This window comes from Panthera leo, chromosome C1 (genome assembly GCF_018350215.1).
Source record: "Panthera leo isolate Ple1 chromosome C1, P.leo_Ple1_pat1.1, whole genome shotgun sequence".
NCBI classification, from domain to species: Eukaryota; Metazoa; Chordata; class Mammalia; order Carnivora; family Felidae; genus Panthera; species Panthera leo.
The window spans coordinates 14,317,925-14,335,540 of record NC_056686.1 but is presented as its reverse complement, the minus strand read 5'-3'; the positions used below and the strand labels follow the sequence as shown (position 1 = coordinate 14,335,540).

At 52.2% G+C, this 17,616-nt stretch overlaps 1 protein-coding gene across 11 annotated transcripts in view; it reads left to right on the top strand.

The window, feature by feature from the left end:
• TMCO4 (transmembrane and coiled-coil domains 4) overlaps window positions 1-17,616 on the top strand; it is a 103,808-nt gene that overhangs the window by 13,063 nt on the left and 73,129 nt on the right. For all 11 annotated transcript variants that reach the window (XR_006206164.1, XR_006206165.1, XR_006206162.1 and 8 more), the window contains exons 4-6: window positions 1,324-1,501; window positions 7,403-7,577; window positions 8,319-8,346. Coding sequence is in view for 6 of the 11 variants with exons in the window: in XM_042952248.1 (XP_042808182.1) it covers window positions 1,332-1,501; window positions 7,403-7,577; window positions 8,319-8,346 (373 nt within the window). In the remaining 5 variants the exon portion in view is untranslated. The remainder of the gene's footprint in view (window positions 1-1,323; window positions 1,502-7,402; window positions 7,578-8,318; window positions 8,347-17,616) is intronic.

The following is a 17,616-nucleotide window of genomic DNA, read 5'->3' as shown; positions in this document are numbered from 1 at the left end:
GTTGAGCTGCCCAGGGCTCCATATCTATCAGATGGAGGTGCTTGGATTCGTGCCCAGGTTTGTCTGGTTCTGAGCCTGCATTCATATCCACAGTGCCCTGTGGTCGAGGCGGGTTCCCTTCCTGGTATCCACTCCCAGGACCCCTCCTGCCCCTTGAATGCCTGGCTTGGCTTGGTTTGTTCCCTCCCCTGCCTTCCCTGCTTCCCCTTCTGCCCCTGGGAAGGAAGGAAAGAATAAAAGGAGGGGAGAAAGGAGACCTCCTCCCCTCCCTTCTTTCCTTCCTTTCATTAAAGCATAACATACACAGAGTGCACAAATCTTAAGCATACAGCTTGATAAGTTTTTAAACGTATTCATACACATGTAATCAGCACTGGGTGATGGAGAAGATTTCCATCACCCGGAAGCCTCACTGTGCCCCTTCTGAGCCAATACTTATGGCTTGCCATGGGCAACCTGTCTTCTGTCTTCTTTTACCTTAGACTGGGAAGGTATGGAATGAACTCAGTTCCGCAGATAAGTGTATCTGTTTATCATTGTGTCTGTAAGGCTCACTCCTATTGTTGTGGTTAGCCAGGCTTCATTCTTTTTCATTGTTTTGTAATATTCCCTGCTACAAATATGGCAAAGTTACCCATTCCGCCGTGGACAAACATGTGGCTTGCTTCCAGCTTGCAACTATTATGAATGAAGCTTCTATGAGCATTCGTGTACATGCCCTGTGGTGGACAAAAGCCCTCATTTCTCAGGAGTAGAATTGCTGGGGTATAGAATTGCGTATAAAACACGTTTAGCTCTAATGATAAAGTCAAACCAGTTTCCAAGAGGTTGTACCATGAATACTCTCCTCAGTCGTGTGTCCAAGTTCCGTGTGTCCCTTGTGCTCACCAACACTTAGGATTGTCAGGCTTTTAATTTTGGCCATTCTGATGAGTGAGTAGCAGCGTCTTGGAGTTTTAATTTTATTTCTCTGATGACTAATGGTGTTGAACACCTCTTCGTGTGCTTATTGGGCCATTGGATATCTTTTTATGAAGTGCCTGTTCAAGTCTTTTGCCAGTTTTTAAATTTGCCTCATTTCTATTTCACCATGACTTATAAGAGTTGTTTATATACTAAGGATACAAATCGTTTGTTGATACACATACTGAAAATATCTTCCCCCGGTCCATGGTGTGTGTTTTCACTCTCTCGAAGATGATGAAGGCCTATTTATCAGTCTTTTCTTTCATGATTGGTAGTTGTTGTGTCCATTTAAGTAACTTTGGCCTAACCCCTCACCCCCGTTTGCGTTTTTCACTGAGATTTTTTTTTTTCCTGCAGGGCTGGAAATGGCCACGTGCAACAGTTCAAGTGAGGGGCTGCCTCCGGTGGCCGAGCCAGCCGTGGAGGGGGAGCCTCATCTGCCCGTGGGCCGGGAGCTGGCTGAGGCCAACCGCTTTGCCTATGCCGCCCTCTGTGGCATCTCCCTGTCCCAGCTATTTCCAGAACCTGAGCAAAGGTGAGTGCCTTTGTCCTTACAGAGGAAATGTCATGCTTCCTTGGGGAGGCAGTTACTGACAGCCAAGCCACCTGCCGGGTATTACTGGCAAAGAGGAGAAAGTCATTGCCCTTGCCTTGAAGGAGCTCACAGTCTAGAGGATTAGATAGCCTTCCTTCAGTACTCACTCATTCATACCTTCACCAGGCATTTTCTGGGCACCTACTTTGTGCCAGGCATGATTTGGAGTACATGGAAGGAATACGCAAATAAGATGGACAAGGCCGATGCTGTCCCTGCCCATAAACGGGACACAGCCTAATGGAGAAAAGATGCTTATTCATGCATGCAGCGTGCCTTCGTTGAGCACCTACTCTGTGCTGGGTGTCGTGCTAGGCCCTGTGGAGAAAACAAGCAAGGCCTGGCTCCTATCCTCTAGGGGCTTATGGTCAGGATGGGGGAAGGCACCCAAATAACTGACTACCATTATACTAGACAGATGGGGTAAGTGCCCGGATGAGTTCAAACCAGGTGTCATAGGAACAAAAGATTGATGGGTTTAATGACAACATTAGTATCTGTTGTTGCTGGTATCTTGGACGGATGTGTTTCAATCACACATTTGGAGTCAGAATAGCAGAGCTGTGAAAAGCCTCCAAGCCTTTGAGGGTTCTTGGGGGAGAGAGTTTAGAAGCAAGACGAGGGGGCGTAGAGAGGCAGACGGAGTGGTCCAGGGCCTGGAGCCTGCTTTAGGATTCTGTGTCTCCCCAGGACTGTGAGACACAGACCCCAGGGGGTAGGCGTGGGGGTGGGGGGGGCACACACAGGTAAGACTTTCCTTGGGGAGAATGGAGTTGACTCAGGGACAGGTTGGATGCTGTGGATGGGGCAGGGGGAGGAGCTGTCTATGGCCCCAAAGTTCAAGGTGGAGGGTGGGGCTAGAAGGACAGAAATACCATCACCGAGAGGGGAAGCGACAGATGAGGGTAGGAAATGACAGGAGATTTTTTGCGTCTGCAGTATTTTCAGGACTTCCTCCCCAAAGGTCCCCCGTGAGTAAACTTCCCCATGCTTTAGGTCTTAGCTGGGTTTTTATTTGTTTTGTTTGTGTTTTATCTTCATCCGTCCCGCTGAATACTTGAACACAGCCCTCTACTTGGGGGGCACCTCTGGGACCCTCCCCACACCCTAGACCAGGGTGTTTCTCCAGCCACATGTTCAGCGACCCAGCCCTGCGACCACCACCCTCTTCCCATACCCACCACCCCTCCAGTTTGGACTCTTGGAGGGCAGGGCCTGCCTGGTTCACCTGTAAGTCCCCAGAGCCTCCCATACAGGTTGGTGTAGCTGACAAGCCAGTACACAGTGGGGAGAACTTTGTGTACTTTGTTCACATCAGCAGATGTTCATGGGGCACCCAGGTGGCTCAGTCAGTTAAGCATCCAGCTTTGGCTTAGATCAGGATCTCTCAGTTCGTGAGTTCGAGCCCTGTATCAGGCTCTGTGCTGACAGCTCGGAGCCTGGAGCCTGCTTCGGACTCTGTGTCTCCTCTCTCTGCCCCTCTCCTGCTCGTGCTCTGTCTCTTTCTCTCTCAAAAATAAATAAACACTTAAAAAAAAAAAAAGTTAGGGGCGCGTAGGTGGTTCAGTCGACTGAGCGTCCGACTTCGGCTCAGGTCATGATCTCATGGTTCGTGGGCTCAAGCCCCACATCGGGCTCTGTGCTGACCGCTCAGAGCCTGGAGCCTGCTTCCGATTCTGTCTCCTTCTCTCTCTGCCCCTCCCCTGCTCATACTCTGTCTCTCTCTCTCAAAAATGAATAAACATTAAAAAAATTTTTTAATAAAAAAATAAAATAATGTTTAAAAATTTTTAAAAATTAAAAAAAAAATTTAATTAAAAAGACATTTGTTTTAAAGTTTTTACAAACCCCACAAATGTTCATGAGCCTGCACTGTGTGCCAGGCCTGTGCTGGGCACCACCTAGGATGGCACACGGAGAAGTGAGTCATAACCTGTGTGCCGCCAGCCCCCCAAACACACACACATCCAGGTACCACTTTAAGCACACATGCTTTTGCCTGGCCAGAAGCACTTGCCCTGGGGTATTTCCTTTCTGAAAGTTTACAATCCAGTTGTCAGTTCATTCCACGAGATCTCTGTTTTCTTAGGCCTAAAACACATTTTAAAAATGACTTCAGTCATTTTACAACCCAGCTATACTTGTTGATTTCAGTAATCTTTCTCCTTTTAAGTTTATTTATTTATTTTGAGTGAGAGAGAGAGAGAGAGCGCACCCAAGCAGGCGAGGGGCGGACAGAAGGAGAGACAGAATCTCAGGCAGGCTCTGAGCCATCAGCACAGAGCCCCACTCGGGGCTTGAGCTCAGGAATCATGAGATCATGACTTGAGCCGAGATCAAAAGTCAGGTGCCCAACCAACTGAGCCACCCGAGGTGCCCCAGTTTCAGTAATCTTTAGAAAAACACTCTGGATTTTTTTGTCACGTGGGACATAAAAGCAAGCCTTTTTAATGTATTTATTATCTGAGCCATAAACATCACAGATAATATTCCCTAAAATTAACTCTGTTTATTAAGCATGGAGAAATTAATGGGGTAGAGTAGGGGACCACAAACGTTTTCTGTAAAGGGCCAGGTATTTTAGGCTTGCGAGCCACGTAGCTGCTGTGGCCGTCACTCAATTTTGCTGCCATAGCCTGGTAGGAGCCAGGAACAACATGTAAAGGATAAGTGTGGCTGTATTCCAATAAAACTTCATTTACAAGAGCAGGGCCAGCTTTGGCCCACGTGGGTAGTTTGCCGGCCCCTGGTGCTGGAGCTTTGGACTCATCGTGAGAAACACTGGATTCCTGTTGAGGCTTTGTCTCGATATGGCATTGAACCTCTGCGGCCCACGTGCTCCATCCGTGGGGAAGGGGGGGAGGGGTGGCGCAGGATGCAAGGGGACGTTTGATGCACCTGCCCAGCCAGTGCCCAGAGCTTGGTGAGTGCCCGGGAATATAATCCCTGGACAGGGGCAGTCTCTGCGGTGGTTAAACACGGCCCCTGGTGTCATGGAGATGGGGGTTTGAACCCTAGAGCTGTCATGTCACCTCTCTGGGTCTAGGTTTCCTGATCTCTGGACTGGAGTAAAAATAACACGTCCGTCCCTGGTAAGGGTATGGCGAGAAGTAAATGAGTCGGTGTGTAGAAGGCGCTTACCTAGCGCAGGGACTGACAGATGGTTGCTCTGTGATTGTCTTTTGTGATCACGGTTGCTGCTGATATCACACATTTCGATAAACCAACAACCACATTAGAAGCGATTACCAAAACCCCGCTGATCTAAATGCTGTTTGTTGTTTAATCAATGGCTGTGCTGCCGCTTTACGACCATATTTATTCATTTGTTCCTTTAAAGAAACACACGCATAGCGCTTTATACGGGCCAGCTATTGTTCTGAGCACAAGGCCAAATGTTAACTTACTTAATCCGGTCGGCCACCCTGTGAAATGGGTTTCATCATTATCGCCACCATTCTATAGACCAAGAAACTGAGGCACACGGAGGTTGAGTAACTGGTCCAAGATGACACAGCCAGTGACAGAGCTGAGATTCGAACCAGAGGCTGTGCTCTCTACGCCTCCACTCTTATTAGGAGATGCTTGTCTACATCCAAGACTTTCTTGTTGGACACAGGGCCAGGCCCTGCTTAGTTTACTCCGAAGGAATGTTTAGTTCACTACGTCGTTTCCTGCCTCCATACACACCCATGTAACCACCCCCGGGGTTATCCCAGTAGATTGCAGTCGGGTAAATTATAATTGTAGTAGCAATAGCTAGCATTTATTGAAGGGTTATCAGGTGCCAGGCCCTATTACGATGTCACTTAATCTTTCTATCCGATCTCTGAGGCACATCCGCATTTTATAGCAGAGGAAAATGAAGCTAAGAGAAGTGAAGTAAGGACATGAACCCAGCCGCTGAGGGAGCCAGGACTCCCCGGGCACCGGACTTCAGAGCCTGACTCTGAAACCTGTTCTCCACTGCCTCCCTTGGCCACGTTATAACCAAAGCAGTGAGGCCAGCTGACATGACTTGAGGATCTCCTACATGCCAGGCCCTGCTCTGGATGCTTCGTATGTATCATCTCATTGAGTCCTCAAACAACTTAATGAAGTTGATCTCAGGGCGCCTGGATGGCTCAGTCGGTTGAGCGTCCGACTTCGGCTCAAGTTATGATCTCTCAGTCCGTGAGTTCAAGCCCCACGTCAGGCTCCGTGCTGACAGCTCAGAGCCTGGAGCCTGCTTTGGATTCTGGGTCTCCCTCTCTCTCTGCCCCTCCCCCACACTCTCTCTCTCTTTCTCTCTCTCTCTCACACACACACACACACAAAGTAAATAAACATTAAACAAATTTGAAGTTGGTCTCTTAAACCCATTTGCAGATAGGGAAACTGGGGCAAGAGGAGGTCAGTTTACTTGGCACGGTGCCACATTACTCAGATGTCCCTTCGGGAATGGCCTCCTCCCACCACTGCTGAGACAGGGCTGCCCGCACAGCCGGGGCTGCCTCGGCTGAGGAGAGCCGTCTTGCCCACACTTCTGCCCCCTTCCTGGGCAGCCCTCTTCCAGTGATGGCCTGATGGGGCGGGCGTGGAAAGTCCCCACTGGGGGCAGCCCTGAAGGGTCTCCTATGTCCCTGCAGGGTTGGCTGAGGCTTCTGTTGAGGCTGCAGTGCAGCTCGGCCTGGCGGCCAGTCTTGCTTCCTGGAGACTGAACCATAACACTGTCAGGGCAGGATTGTAGCTGGCCCACAGCCACCTCTCCACTGGGCTTGGGCACTGGCGGCTCTAGGGAGGGGGTGGGTGGGCTGCCTGGGATCCATGGGGGCCCCCTGAGGTTGCCCACACCACCAGGGAGCTCAATTTGTTTTGGGGAGACCTGATTCCACCCTGGCCCCGTCAGAACCCAGGGTGCAGAAGCCAGCATGAGCCCCAGGGTAGTGTAGTCGAGGCAGGCTGGGACATGGGTTTGCAGAAAGACTTGGCCTCTAGGCCTCAGCCTTTTTTTTCTGGACTGGTGGACTCACCTCCTAATTGACCCTCTGCTCCGGGGGCCCCCCACCCCCCCACCTGGTTCACCACGGTCACTGCGAGGAACGTTGGTGGCTTTGAAGCAAAGCCTGATGTGGACTCTGTCCCAGTCTCCCAAACGCTGTGTGCTTCCCACAGCTCAGGGGTCCCTTTCCTCCTGGGGTCCTCCAGGGGTCCATCACCTGCCCAGGGACTCCTGTGGGACTAAAGCAAACGACGGCCATGGGCACCGTGGGGGGAAAGACCCTTCCTGTGCGCTTACCTGCTCCTGCGGTGGCCGGCTTCTTTCCTGAAAGCATGTCCTCAGTGATTTCCGACAGCAGCAAATCAAATCACCTGTAGGATGCCTTTTCTAGCAGCTTCTAGCAGCTGCCCCTCACCTCTGCAGGTGGGTCTGGGCACTGCCTCTCTGGACACATGGGGCTCCATTCCTGCCTCTGGCCTGGCCTGTGGCAGGGCACGAGGGTGTGTGAGTCACGTACGTGTCTGTGAGCTTCTCCCCTGAGGCGGGGGTGCCTTGTTCCTCTGATTCCTCAATCCCCCGGCACAGGCCGGGCGCAGGGCACCTGTCAGTAACTGCTCATTACCCTCCTTCCTGTGGTTCATCAGCTGCTTTGGTGAAAGTTCTGGTGGGAGAAGAAGCTAAGATCCACATCACCTGAAATTAAGTTTCTGGCTCTCTGTCTCCTTCCGTGGGTCGCGGTCACCGTGGTTTTTGTACAAGCTGGCTGTTCACACCCGTGAGCGCATCTCACCCGAACTTCCCAGTGGCCTCATGAGACGTGTTCTGGGAGCCCTGGGATCTAAGCCATGTCTGTCTTACAGCTCCTTCTGCACGGAGTTTGTGGCGGGCCTGGTGAAGTGGCTGGAGTTGCCTAGAGCCGTCTTGCCAACCATGACCGCTTTTGCCAACGGCCTGGGAGGCGAAGGAGCAGACGTGTTTGCTGCCATTTTATTGAAGGACCCCATCTTGAAGGACGACCCATTGGTGATCATTCAGGTACACCCACCACCCAGGGGGTGCAGCTGGCTGCGGGGGAAAGAACAAATGATTTCCTTTCAGAGTCAGCCTAGAAATCGCTTCTAGTGGGGTGGGGTCATTGAAAGCTGAAACAGTTCGTCGTAATATCACAGGATGATGATCAGAGCTAATAGTAAGTTACCGTTACTGAGTATTTACCGTGGCTTTAATTTCATACTTAAACAGTGCTTATTATGTGCTAGCACCTTACAAATATTAGCCCATTTAATTCTGCAAGCCACTTTATGAGTTAGAGTGCGTGATCATCCCCATTTTATGAATGGGAAAACTGAGGCACCGAGAGGTTAAGTAACTTGTTCAGGGTCATGCGGCTTGACAGGTGGCTCAGCCGGGACTTGAACCTTGGCAGTCTGACCCCAGAGTCCGGGCTCCTGAGTGCTAAGCTGTGGTGCCTCTTTTTGGAAGCAGGAGCTCTGCTCTGTGCCCTTGGGTATGTCACTCAACCTGCTCAGGGTGCAGTTACAGCAGGCAGCTTATGACGCGGGCTGTTGTCGAATCAGTGGGTTTCCCTCCTTGAAAGTCTTACCCATTTCTTTCTTTATTTTCCTACCTGTGTGGCTGGCTCACCACTAGAACATAGGGCAGAGATATTTTGTCGGTCTCGTTCCCCCACTTGGTAAAAGTCAGTAAGTGCTGTTCAAACAAGCAGGCTAGTTACGTATCGAACGTATTGCTAATTCCTGTCCCCTTTTCCCCCAGGACCTTCTGAGCTTCTCCCTCCAGGATGGTGAGTTGATTTTCTAAGTTCTGTATATTTGGGGTGCTCATCTCCACCCTTGGCCAGGAAAGCCAGTGACAGGTGTTGCGACCTGTGGACCTACCCCCCCCCCCCCGCCCCCACCATGATCTTTTGGTGCAGGGAAGGAAAGGGACCCTTGCGTAATGGGGGAGCCAGTAAACACTTTGTTTGTGCCAGACATTGTGGGTGCTCGATAGTTATTTCTCAAGGCCCCATAGTTTTACCTCCTAAGTAGCTCTTGGGTCTGGTCCCTTCGCTGTCTCCACCTGCCATCCCAGCCCCAGCCGCCATTGCCCCTTCCTGGCATCCTCACTGGTCTTCCTGCCTCCATTCCAGTCAGCACTTTGTTCTCACGCTGCAACTCAGTGATCTTTCCAGATGCACATGGGACCACGCGCGGCTCCCACTGCCCTCAGGAGCGTGGCCCCCAGCCTCATCTCTCAGCACACCTGTCCCCCCTCTCCACAGAGGCCTCCCCAAGCGCCTGTGCTTCCTGCACCGTGGACTTTGCACATGCCCTTCCCTGCTCCTCTTATCCAGTTACTCCTACCTTGCCCTCAACCCTCCACTCAGGCATCTATTCTCTGGGGAAGACTCTGCCCCCACCCCCCCACCCCCCACCCCCCCCCCCCCCCCCCGTCTGGGATGCTCCTCCCAGCACCATGTGGCCACAGCTGCAGTTGAATGGTTACATGATTCTTTGCAGACTTCTCCTCCGGACCATAAGTGCCAGGCAGGCAGAACCACATCTGGTTTCCTTCACCACGTATTTCTAGTACCTAACATAGCACCTGGAACGTAGTACATGCTCAGTAGCTATCTGTTGAATGAATTAAGGAGATAGATCTTACTGCCCCGTTTTGTGGATGAGGAAGTCGGCTCAGAGAGGTTAAGTGATTTACCCAAAGCTGCACAGCAAGTGGCGGTGTGGGATTCTACCTGCTTTCTTTCCTGGGGCTGTCATGACAAATTACCGTAAACTGGGCAGCTTGAAGCTGCAGAAATGTGTTCTCGCACAGCTCTGGTGGCCCGAATTCTGAAAGCAAGGTGTCAAGCAGGGTCTTGTTCCCTCTGAAGGCTGTTGGGGAGACTCCTTCTTGCCTCTTTCAGATTCTGCTAGCTCCCGGTGTTCCTCCGCCTGTGGCCGTATGTCTCTGGTCTCTGCCTTCATTGTCCCGCGGCTTCCTCCTCCCTTTCCTCTCCTCTCCTCGCCTCCTGTAAGGACGTTGTACAGGTTGTCCTCATCTGGAGATCTTTAACGTAATTATATCTGCAAAGATCCTTTTTCCAAATAAGGTCATGTCCCCAGGTGTTAGGGCGTGGATGTATCTTTTGGGGTCACCATTCAACCCCCTGCAGCACCCAGGGTGCTCTCCATCAAACGCCTGGGCTGCCTCGTGAGCAGCCCCCTGCCCCCGTAGCTCCGCATCAGGTTCTCCCCACCACCTCCTCTCTGCCCGGGCTCCCCTGTTACTGTGTGTGCGGCTTCTTCTGTTCCCTGAGCTGGCGAGGGGTTTTGGCACAAAGACCTCCGATGTTTATTCTGACGGCAAGCAGGGAGGAGGAACAGAGAATGACCGGTGAAATCCCAACAACCTCCAGACCATCACATGGGGCAAAATTTTGCGGGAAAAATCACAGAAAATTACATTAAAAAGGTACATAGGGAAAGTGGCACCAACTTCCCGTTGGGGCCCTGGCTCGTGGGGAGGGGAGGGTGGGAGGAGGAAGAAGAATGGAATCACGAGAACAGCATGTGCAGGAACACGGGAGGAAAGAGCACACGGGAGAAGGTCACTGGGGGCAGGAGCCCAGCGGGCAGGGCTTTGAGCCACCTTGGCGGCTGAGCTGGGGAAGGCAGCAGGGTGCATTTCCCCTGGGCAGACTTTAGGAGGCGTCCCCATCGGCCAGGCGTGAGGAAACGTGGCCTCAGTGAGGGCAGCCGAGGTTCTGGGGTGAAGGGCTGCCCCAGGAGTCATTCTGATGGAGAGACAGCAGAATGGCTGACGGACCAGATAGAGGGAATGCAGGAGAGCGACCAGGAGTGACATCTCGTCTCTGGAATTCTGGTTGCCCCATGCCGGTTGCCTGCGTGTTCGGATCCAGCTGGGGAATCCTGGTGTGTGTCTTAAGTGACGCTTTCAGGCACAGTGGCGGTCAGGGACCCTAAGAGAGTAGGGAGCCTACACAAGCCCGACGCGACAGGTCACAGAAGCTGGTTTCTCACACACGCTTGCAACTAAAGCTTTGTTCAGTGCAAGGTCCGTGAGGATGGCAGGGCACAGAGGTCACCCTACCTTGGGGCTTCTTATTATGAGATAAATACATTTTTCTTTCGTATTGTTTTTAAAAAGAAAGAGCCTTAAGTCCCTGCTCTTCGCAGTGTGGTCCGTGGACCAGCGGCGTCAGCATCCGGGAACTTAGGTGGAAGGCCACACTCGGGCACCACCCAGGCCTACTGAACCAGAATCTGTGCATGGACAGGATCCCAGGTGGTTCCTTTATAGTCTGAGAAGCGCAGCTCTAAGGCTCAAAACCCAAAGTATATTTTTTGGTCCTCCTGTATCCAGACAAAATATTTTCACTCCATATCTCAGAGCTGAATGGGGCCCCAAGGGTGATTTGCTGAGCCCCTGGTCTCGGACACGTGTGGCATTAAGTAACACTCCTCTGTTTGCTGGCGAGGCTTGCCCCAGGAAGTGGCACAAGTGGTCTGAGAACATTGCTCAGTCATATCACTGCTTTTGGGTTTTTGGTTGTCGTTTTTTTTTTTTTTTTTTTAACAGAAGTAAGGGAGGGATAATCATGTCTGATTCTCCCGGATGCTCGCAGAGGAAAGGATTTGAGTTTGCACGGAGGTCTGAGACCCAAGTGGCTGGAGAGCACAGACACTCTCACGTTTTAATCCTGTAATGACTAAGCCACCAGCTGAGCATTCACTGAGTGTCTACTGTTGCTGAGGGCTGTGCAGCACCCCTCCCCCCGGGTGGGGGGGGTGGGGCATGGTTGAGGCTGTTGCTTCCATTTTGTAGGTCTGAGACACATGGTCACGGTCATCTTGGGTGAGCCTCTCATTTTTCCAAGTGGAGAGATTAAGGCCCAGAGAGGGGAAGAGGCTTTCCCAGGGACACACAGCGCCAGAGGCAGACTAGGAGTCAGACCCAGGTCTCTGGCCTCCCGGACCAGCACTTTGTCCCACTGCCTTACCACTGGGTGGGAGGAGAAGCTGTCCCAGTGCTCCTGCATTTGCCTCAGTTTCTCCCTTTCCTTACCTGGAGAGCCGTTGTTCATCCCACCCCGCTTCCTGCCCCCCACCTGCAAACCACAAACCCTCCCGAGCACCCTCGAGCAGTTAGGACACAACTTACCCCTTCTGCTATGGGTGACCTTGGCCACAAGGTCTTGTTCTTGCAGAACAGTTGGGGTGGGTTTAAAACTGCGGGTCTTATGTCACCACCCGGTACGTCCCAGGGGCGTTCTCTGAGCCGCATTGAGCCCGGCACTGCCTTTTAGATTCTATTGACAGTAACCACCACTTGGCACCTGGCCCTTTTCACACATTGTTGCGTTTCACCCTCACAGCCACCTTTACTGCAGGCACCCCGCCCGCTTTACACATGAGGAAACCTCAGCTCAGAGTAACTGAGTAACTGGCCTAAGCTGGTGAGTGGCAGAGCTCGACTTTCCAAAACGAGTACTGCTAACCAAAACCTTAGCGGATTTTACCCCCAAGGGGTGGGATATCCAGAGGCGTCCCCACGGAATGTCATAGAACCCCGTATCTGAATAACACCAGTCCCCGATCGCATCGGGGGGCCTTTGGCTTATCTGATGGCCTCACCAAGTGCCTGCAGACATGAACAAGAGTAGCTTCAGCAACACACTGGGACCCAGTGGGGGCAGGTGCTGGGGTTCCAAAGGTCTACAGAGGTCAGAGGTGGGACCCTGAAACCATCTAGACCGCCATCTCATAACATAGATGGGGAACTGAGGCCCAGAGATGGGACTGGCTCGCCAGTAGTTGTCATGGCTAACTCTTTATCCATATTAATGAAGAACCAGGGACCAAGAAGTGGGGGCATTTCGGGAGCCAGCCTGCCTGGGTGTTAAAGTTCAGGTTGTACTTTGGCAAATAACTGAACGTCTCTGTGCCTCGGTTTCCTAAGGTGTCAAATGAGAGTAAGAGTAGTCTTTACAGGGTGGTGGTAAGGATCCAGTGAGAAACACATGCCAAGTGCTGTGAACAGAGCCGGCCATGAGTGCCGCTCACATGTGGTGGGGGTTAGACGTAAATGGCAAAGCCCTGGAAATCAGGAAAGCTGGATACTTACCCTGTCCCTGAGACGCCCTCGTTGTGTGACCTTGATCAAGCCACTTAGCCTCTCTGAACTGCAATATCAAATAAAAATAAGGGACAACAGCCAGATGCTCCTTAAAAACAACAAACAAACAAAAACTGTCTTTGGTTCTAAGAGCACAGTTAGGGATCTTGGAAGGAGAAGATCAGGGTCATTGTTGGCCCATTTTTTTAGGTACTTACTTCCCCATAAACTCCACGAGGACAGGGCCCTGGTCTGGCTTGTTCACCATTGCATCCCAACATCTACCATACCGATGGGCACGTAGTAGGCATATAGTAATAGATGGATAGATGGAAGGGTGCATGGATAGAAGGATGGATGGATGGATGGACGGATGGATGGATGGATGGACGGATGGATGAAGAACAAGTGGACAGGTGGACAGAAGGGTGAATGGATGAATCAATGAATGGATAAATGGAAGGATGGATGGATGGATGGATGGGTGGGTGGATGGATGGCCTTCCTTTAGAGAATGAGCTTGGATATTAGCAAGGTGGTTTGTCTGAACTTGAGGGTTAAACCATCTTCTTCTACAGAGATTAATACAATAGGAAGAGGCTTTCTGTGCCCCTAGGTTTCTCTCTGGGTGTGAGGTGGGGTGATTAGTCATGGAATCAGCCCAGGAAATCAGTATGAAAGACGGCATTTCTCAGAACTTCCTGGAAGTTTGACCTTTACCGACAGTACTGGGATCTTCGTCACCAGACGGTGCCATCTTGGCAGCTGGGTGGACTTGTGTGTGCGCTAATCATGTTCTCTTCATCCACTAACAACCCACCACACTCTTTCCCCACACAACTGAAAAAAATGAGTCTTCTCTATGTGAAGGTTCCACTGAATCCAAACTGATAGCTCTCAGCCAGGTTCCTCAAGCTCAGCACTATTGGCATTTGGGACTGGATCATTCTTTGTTCTGGGGCCGTCCATGCACTGTAGGACGTTGAGCAGCGCCCCTGGCCTCCACTCACTAGATGCCAGTAGCCCTTCCTGGGTTGTGACAACCAAAAATGTCTGCAAAGTTGCCAAATGTCGTCTGGGGAGCAAAAATGTCCCTGGTTGAGAACCAGTGCTCTAGGACCCAGAATTTGCCCATTTCAGGTGGGGCTGGTTTATGTACAGCTGGTAGTCTTTATAAGTTATCCTAGTTGCTCTCCTAGGTTCTGCACGTGGATTGGGAATTGCTACACAGTATATAATCCTCAGGTCAACTGCTGAGGAAGGCAATATTACCCCCACTGACCGGGGAGGCAATCAGGCTCAGGAGGTTAAATGAGTAGCCCAGGGTTACATTTCAAAGGAAGTTTCGAAATTCCATTTAAGGCAAAGTGAGCTTAAGTGTCACCGTGAGCTCTGCGCTGGTGGCCAGGAAACTTCACCTGAATCGTGGGGTTTGCCCTCTGTACTCTGAATCCAAAGATAGCATCGACTCCAGGCTATGGGACTGGACGTCCAGGCAGTCTTCGCACAGACTTGGTTCTACTTTGTGAGGTCTTTATTACTGAGTTGCAAACCCTCCCTCCCTGATGAGTCAGAGAAGACTGAGGTGTTGGTGTTTTGGCGTGGTGAGATTGCAGACACCATCACCTGATTGCTGAGTTTTTTTGTCTGCAACTTGAGATTCATGCAACCTGTTATCGGTATGAAAAAACCAGTCCAAACACCGGCAGGTAAGAACTGAGCACCCACTGTGTGCGCCTGGTCCTGTGCGAGGCCCTGAGAGTAATTCTCCTCATAGCTGATACTCCTTGAGGGCCCACTGTGTGCACACCCTGAGCTAAGCCTTTATACTAATTCATTAAACGCCACAGTGACCCTAATGCGCAGATGCTATTACTGTTTCCATTTTACAAAAGAAGAAACTGTGGCCCAGAGAGGGAAATAACCTGCCTAAGGTCACACAGCTGCAAAGCGGTGGGGCCAGGGTTCAGACACAGGCAGCGTGGTTCTAGAGTCTACTCTTAGCTCCTGCTGTGCGTCCCACGTAGGTAGAAATTGATTAAAAAATCCTCTTCCTCGTAGCTGACTTTGAGGAGATTTGACAAGGTCAGAATTGAGAGGGGGGTACCCCGGGTGGCAGGAAGAACGAGAAGGTGGAGCTGAAGGACCATGACCTTGAAGTAGCCTTGTCACCACCCTCATGCCCTTAATTGTCCCCCTGAAATAAGCCGTGGACGGAAAAGGCAGGCGTCATACCCGGAACAATCCGAGTTCAGTTCCTGCCCTGTGGGGGGGGGCCGTCCTAAAGGTCGCATCCCTCCGTCTGTGTTCTGCGTCGCAAAGTGAAGACGCCAGGCAGACAGAAAAGCTTAAACCCAGGGCCTAGTGGTGGGCAGCGTGGGATGTCGCTAGATTCTTTATATGCAAAAAAAGTTCACTTAGTGTTAAAATGGGGATACATTTTCTCGAAGTTTCTAAAAGTCGGTCAGTTGAGGGGCGCCTGGGTGGCTCAGTCGGTTAAGCGGCCGACTTCGGCTCAGGTCACGATCTCGCGGTCCGTGGGTTCGAGCCCCATGTCGGGCTCTGTGCTGACAGCTCAGAGCCTGGAGCCTGCTTCGGATTCTGTGTCTCCCTCTCTCTCTGCCCCTCCCCCGTTCATGCTCTGTCTCTCTCTGTCTCAAAAATAAATAAACATTAAAAAAAAATTTTTTTAAGTCAGTCAGTTGAGGGGATGCTGGCACAGCAGGCTGGGTGACAGTTGTATGTGTACAGCCTGAGACGCGTGTCCTCAGACCCTCGGGAGAGGAGTGAACAAGCCCCCGGCCTGCCTAACACGGTGCACGGTGTGGACACTAGCAGGGTAGTACCTCCTGTCCTGACTTCTTAGCCGGGGTCTTCGCATAAGAAGTTCTGTCTTTCTCTGTCTCTCCCAAAAATAAATTAAAAAAAGAAAAAAGAAAACGTGGGGAGGGCAGCCTTGTTATTGCAAGACCTGGGGTGCAGCCGCATTTCGCACCGCGCTCCAGAGGTGCTGCTTGGCCTCTGGTGCCCAGGACAGCGCTGGACAATGACATGCAAAATGCAGTAGCTTCTCTCTTGGGAGATGCTGGGGGAGGAAGGAGCCCAGAAGGGCGGGTTCTGGCCCCTGGCTCTGTCATGAACACCCTGGGTGACTTCGGACATGCCCCTTGCTCTTCCTCGGCCAGAGGGACCAGCTGGGCACCAAGGGGTTCCGCAGTACGTGGTTGTGTGTCTGAGGTGGGCACTGGGGCTGCTCAGCAGCGGTGTGGGGGCTGGCACGCTCCTGCCCCCTGGTGGCAGAGCTGAGATCCCTAGGTTCCCCACACTAGCCCGTCACTACCCACCCCCCCCCGCCCCCGCTCCCTCCCCCACCGACCACCACACCAAGATTATCTAAAGAACAGGGTGATTTGTCACCTTTATATGTGCTTGTGGACCATGGCCTAGGGCCATGCCTGGAATTGTGTGCACACGCTACATACCCCTGAACACGGAACACGGAAAATAGGATTTGCCGCTGACCTCACGGGATTGCCCTAGAACCCCCAAACTCACTCCATAGTAGATTTGCCTTTTTTTTTTTAAACGTTTATTTATTTTTAAGACAGAGAGAGACAGAGCATGAACGGGGGGGGGGGGGGGGGGGGGGTCAGAGAGAGAGAGGGAGACACAGAATCGGAAACAGGCTCCAGGCGCTGAGCTGTCAGCACAGAGCCCAACGCGGGGCTCGAACTCACGAACCGCAAGATCATGACCTGAGCCGAAGTCGGCCGCTTAACCGACTGAGCCACCCAGGCGCCCCTAGATTTGCCTTTAAAAGACAGGCACAGAGGGGCGCCTGGGTGGCTCAGTTGGTGAGGCATCCAACCTCGGCTCAGGTCATGATCTCGTGGTTCGTGAGTTTGAGCCCCGCATCGGGCTCAGTGCTTGACAGCTCAGCGCCTGGAGCCTGCCTCCAATCCTGTGTCTCCCTCTCTCTCTGCCCATCCCCTGTTAATGCTCTCTCTCCAAAAATGAATAAACATTAAAAAAAAAAAAAAAAAAAAAGACAGCCACAGTGGAATGAACAGAAACGTTGGCATCAGATAAGCCCCGCATCGTTATCCAGGCTCCATCACTCTCTCAGATGAGTGACTTGGAAAGTTTCCCTGCTTCTGGGCTTCCCTCTTGTACAAAGCTGAGCATCATCATTCCAAGCTCCTAAGACCGTTGGGAGGGCGGCCAATCACACGTGCAAGCTCCTGGGGTGGTGATACCTGGCACTTTAGTAGGGGTGCCGTGGACAACGATTTTCCTTCCCGCCCAGGTAGCACAAGGGGCCGTCTTGATCACGCCCCTGCCTCTGGGCATCAGGGTGCCCAGACCTTCTCAGACCAGGACGCCCCCTCTGTATTTCTCATAGTGGGGACCACCTGCTCCAGGATTGCCTGGGGAGCCTGTTAAAGGTGCAGATTCCTGAGCCCCATGCCAGACCTGCACGTGGGGCCTGGAGATCTGAATTTTCACCAGCTCCCCTGTGACCTCCCATTGTGGGTCTCAAGACCGCAGGTCACCACATCTGCATTCACATGCTCACTGACTTGGAGATTCCCGTCTCCTGAGGTCCCGAGAGGTGGGGGTGCAGAGGCTGCCCTGGGGCTGCTCCAAGCCCATCTGACCTTGGACTTTTGCAGGTTCCTCCCAGAGAGGGTGGGGGGACGGTGAGGGTGGGGACAGGTACCCTGGGGCTGACCCTTAGATCTCTGAGCTGGAAGGGACCTCAGGAGACCAGCTTCTCTGGCCTTAGTCCTTTGGGTGGGTTTCCAGAAGTGCCAGCCCAGACGCTGGACTGGGACAGGAGCAGCCGGGGCGGTCGTGGGGTCCCACTGCCCACTGCCAGGCAGGCTGGGGAAGATCAAAGCCTGACACAGATTCGAGGGGAGGCCAGGAGGGAGGA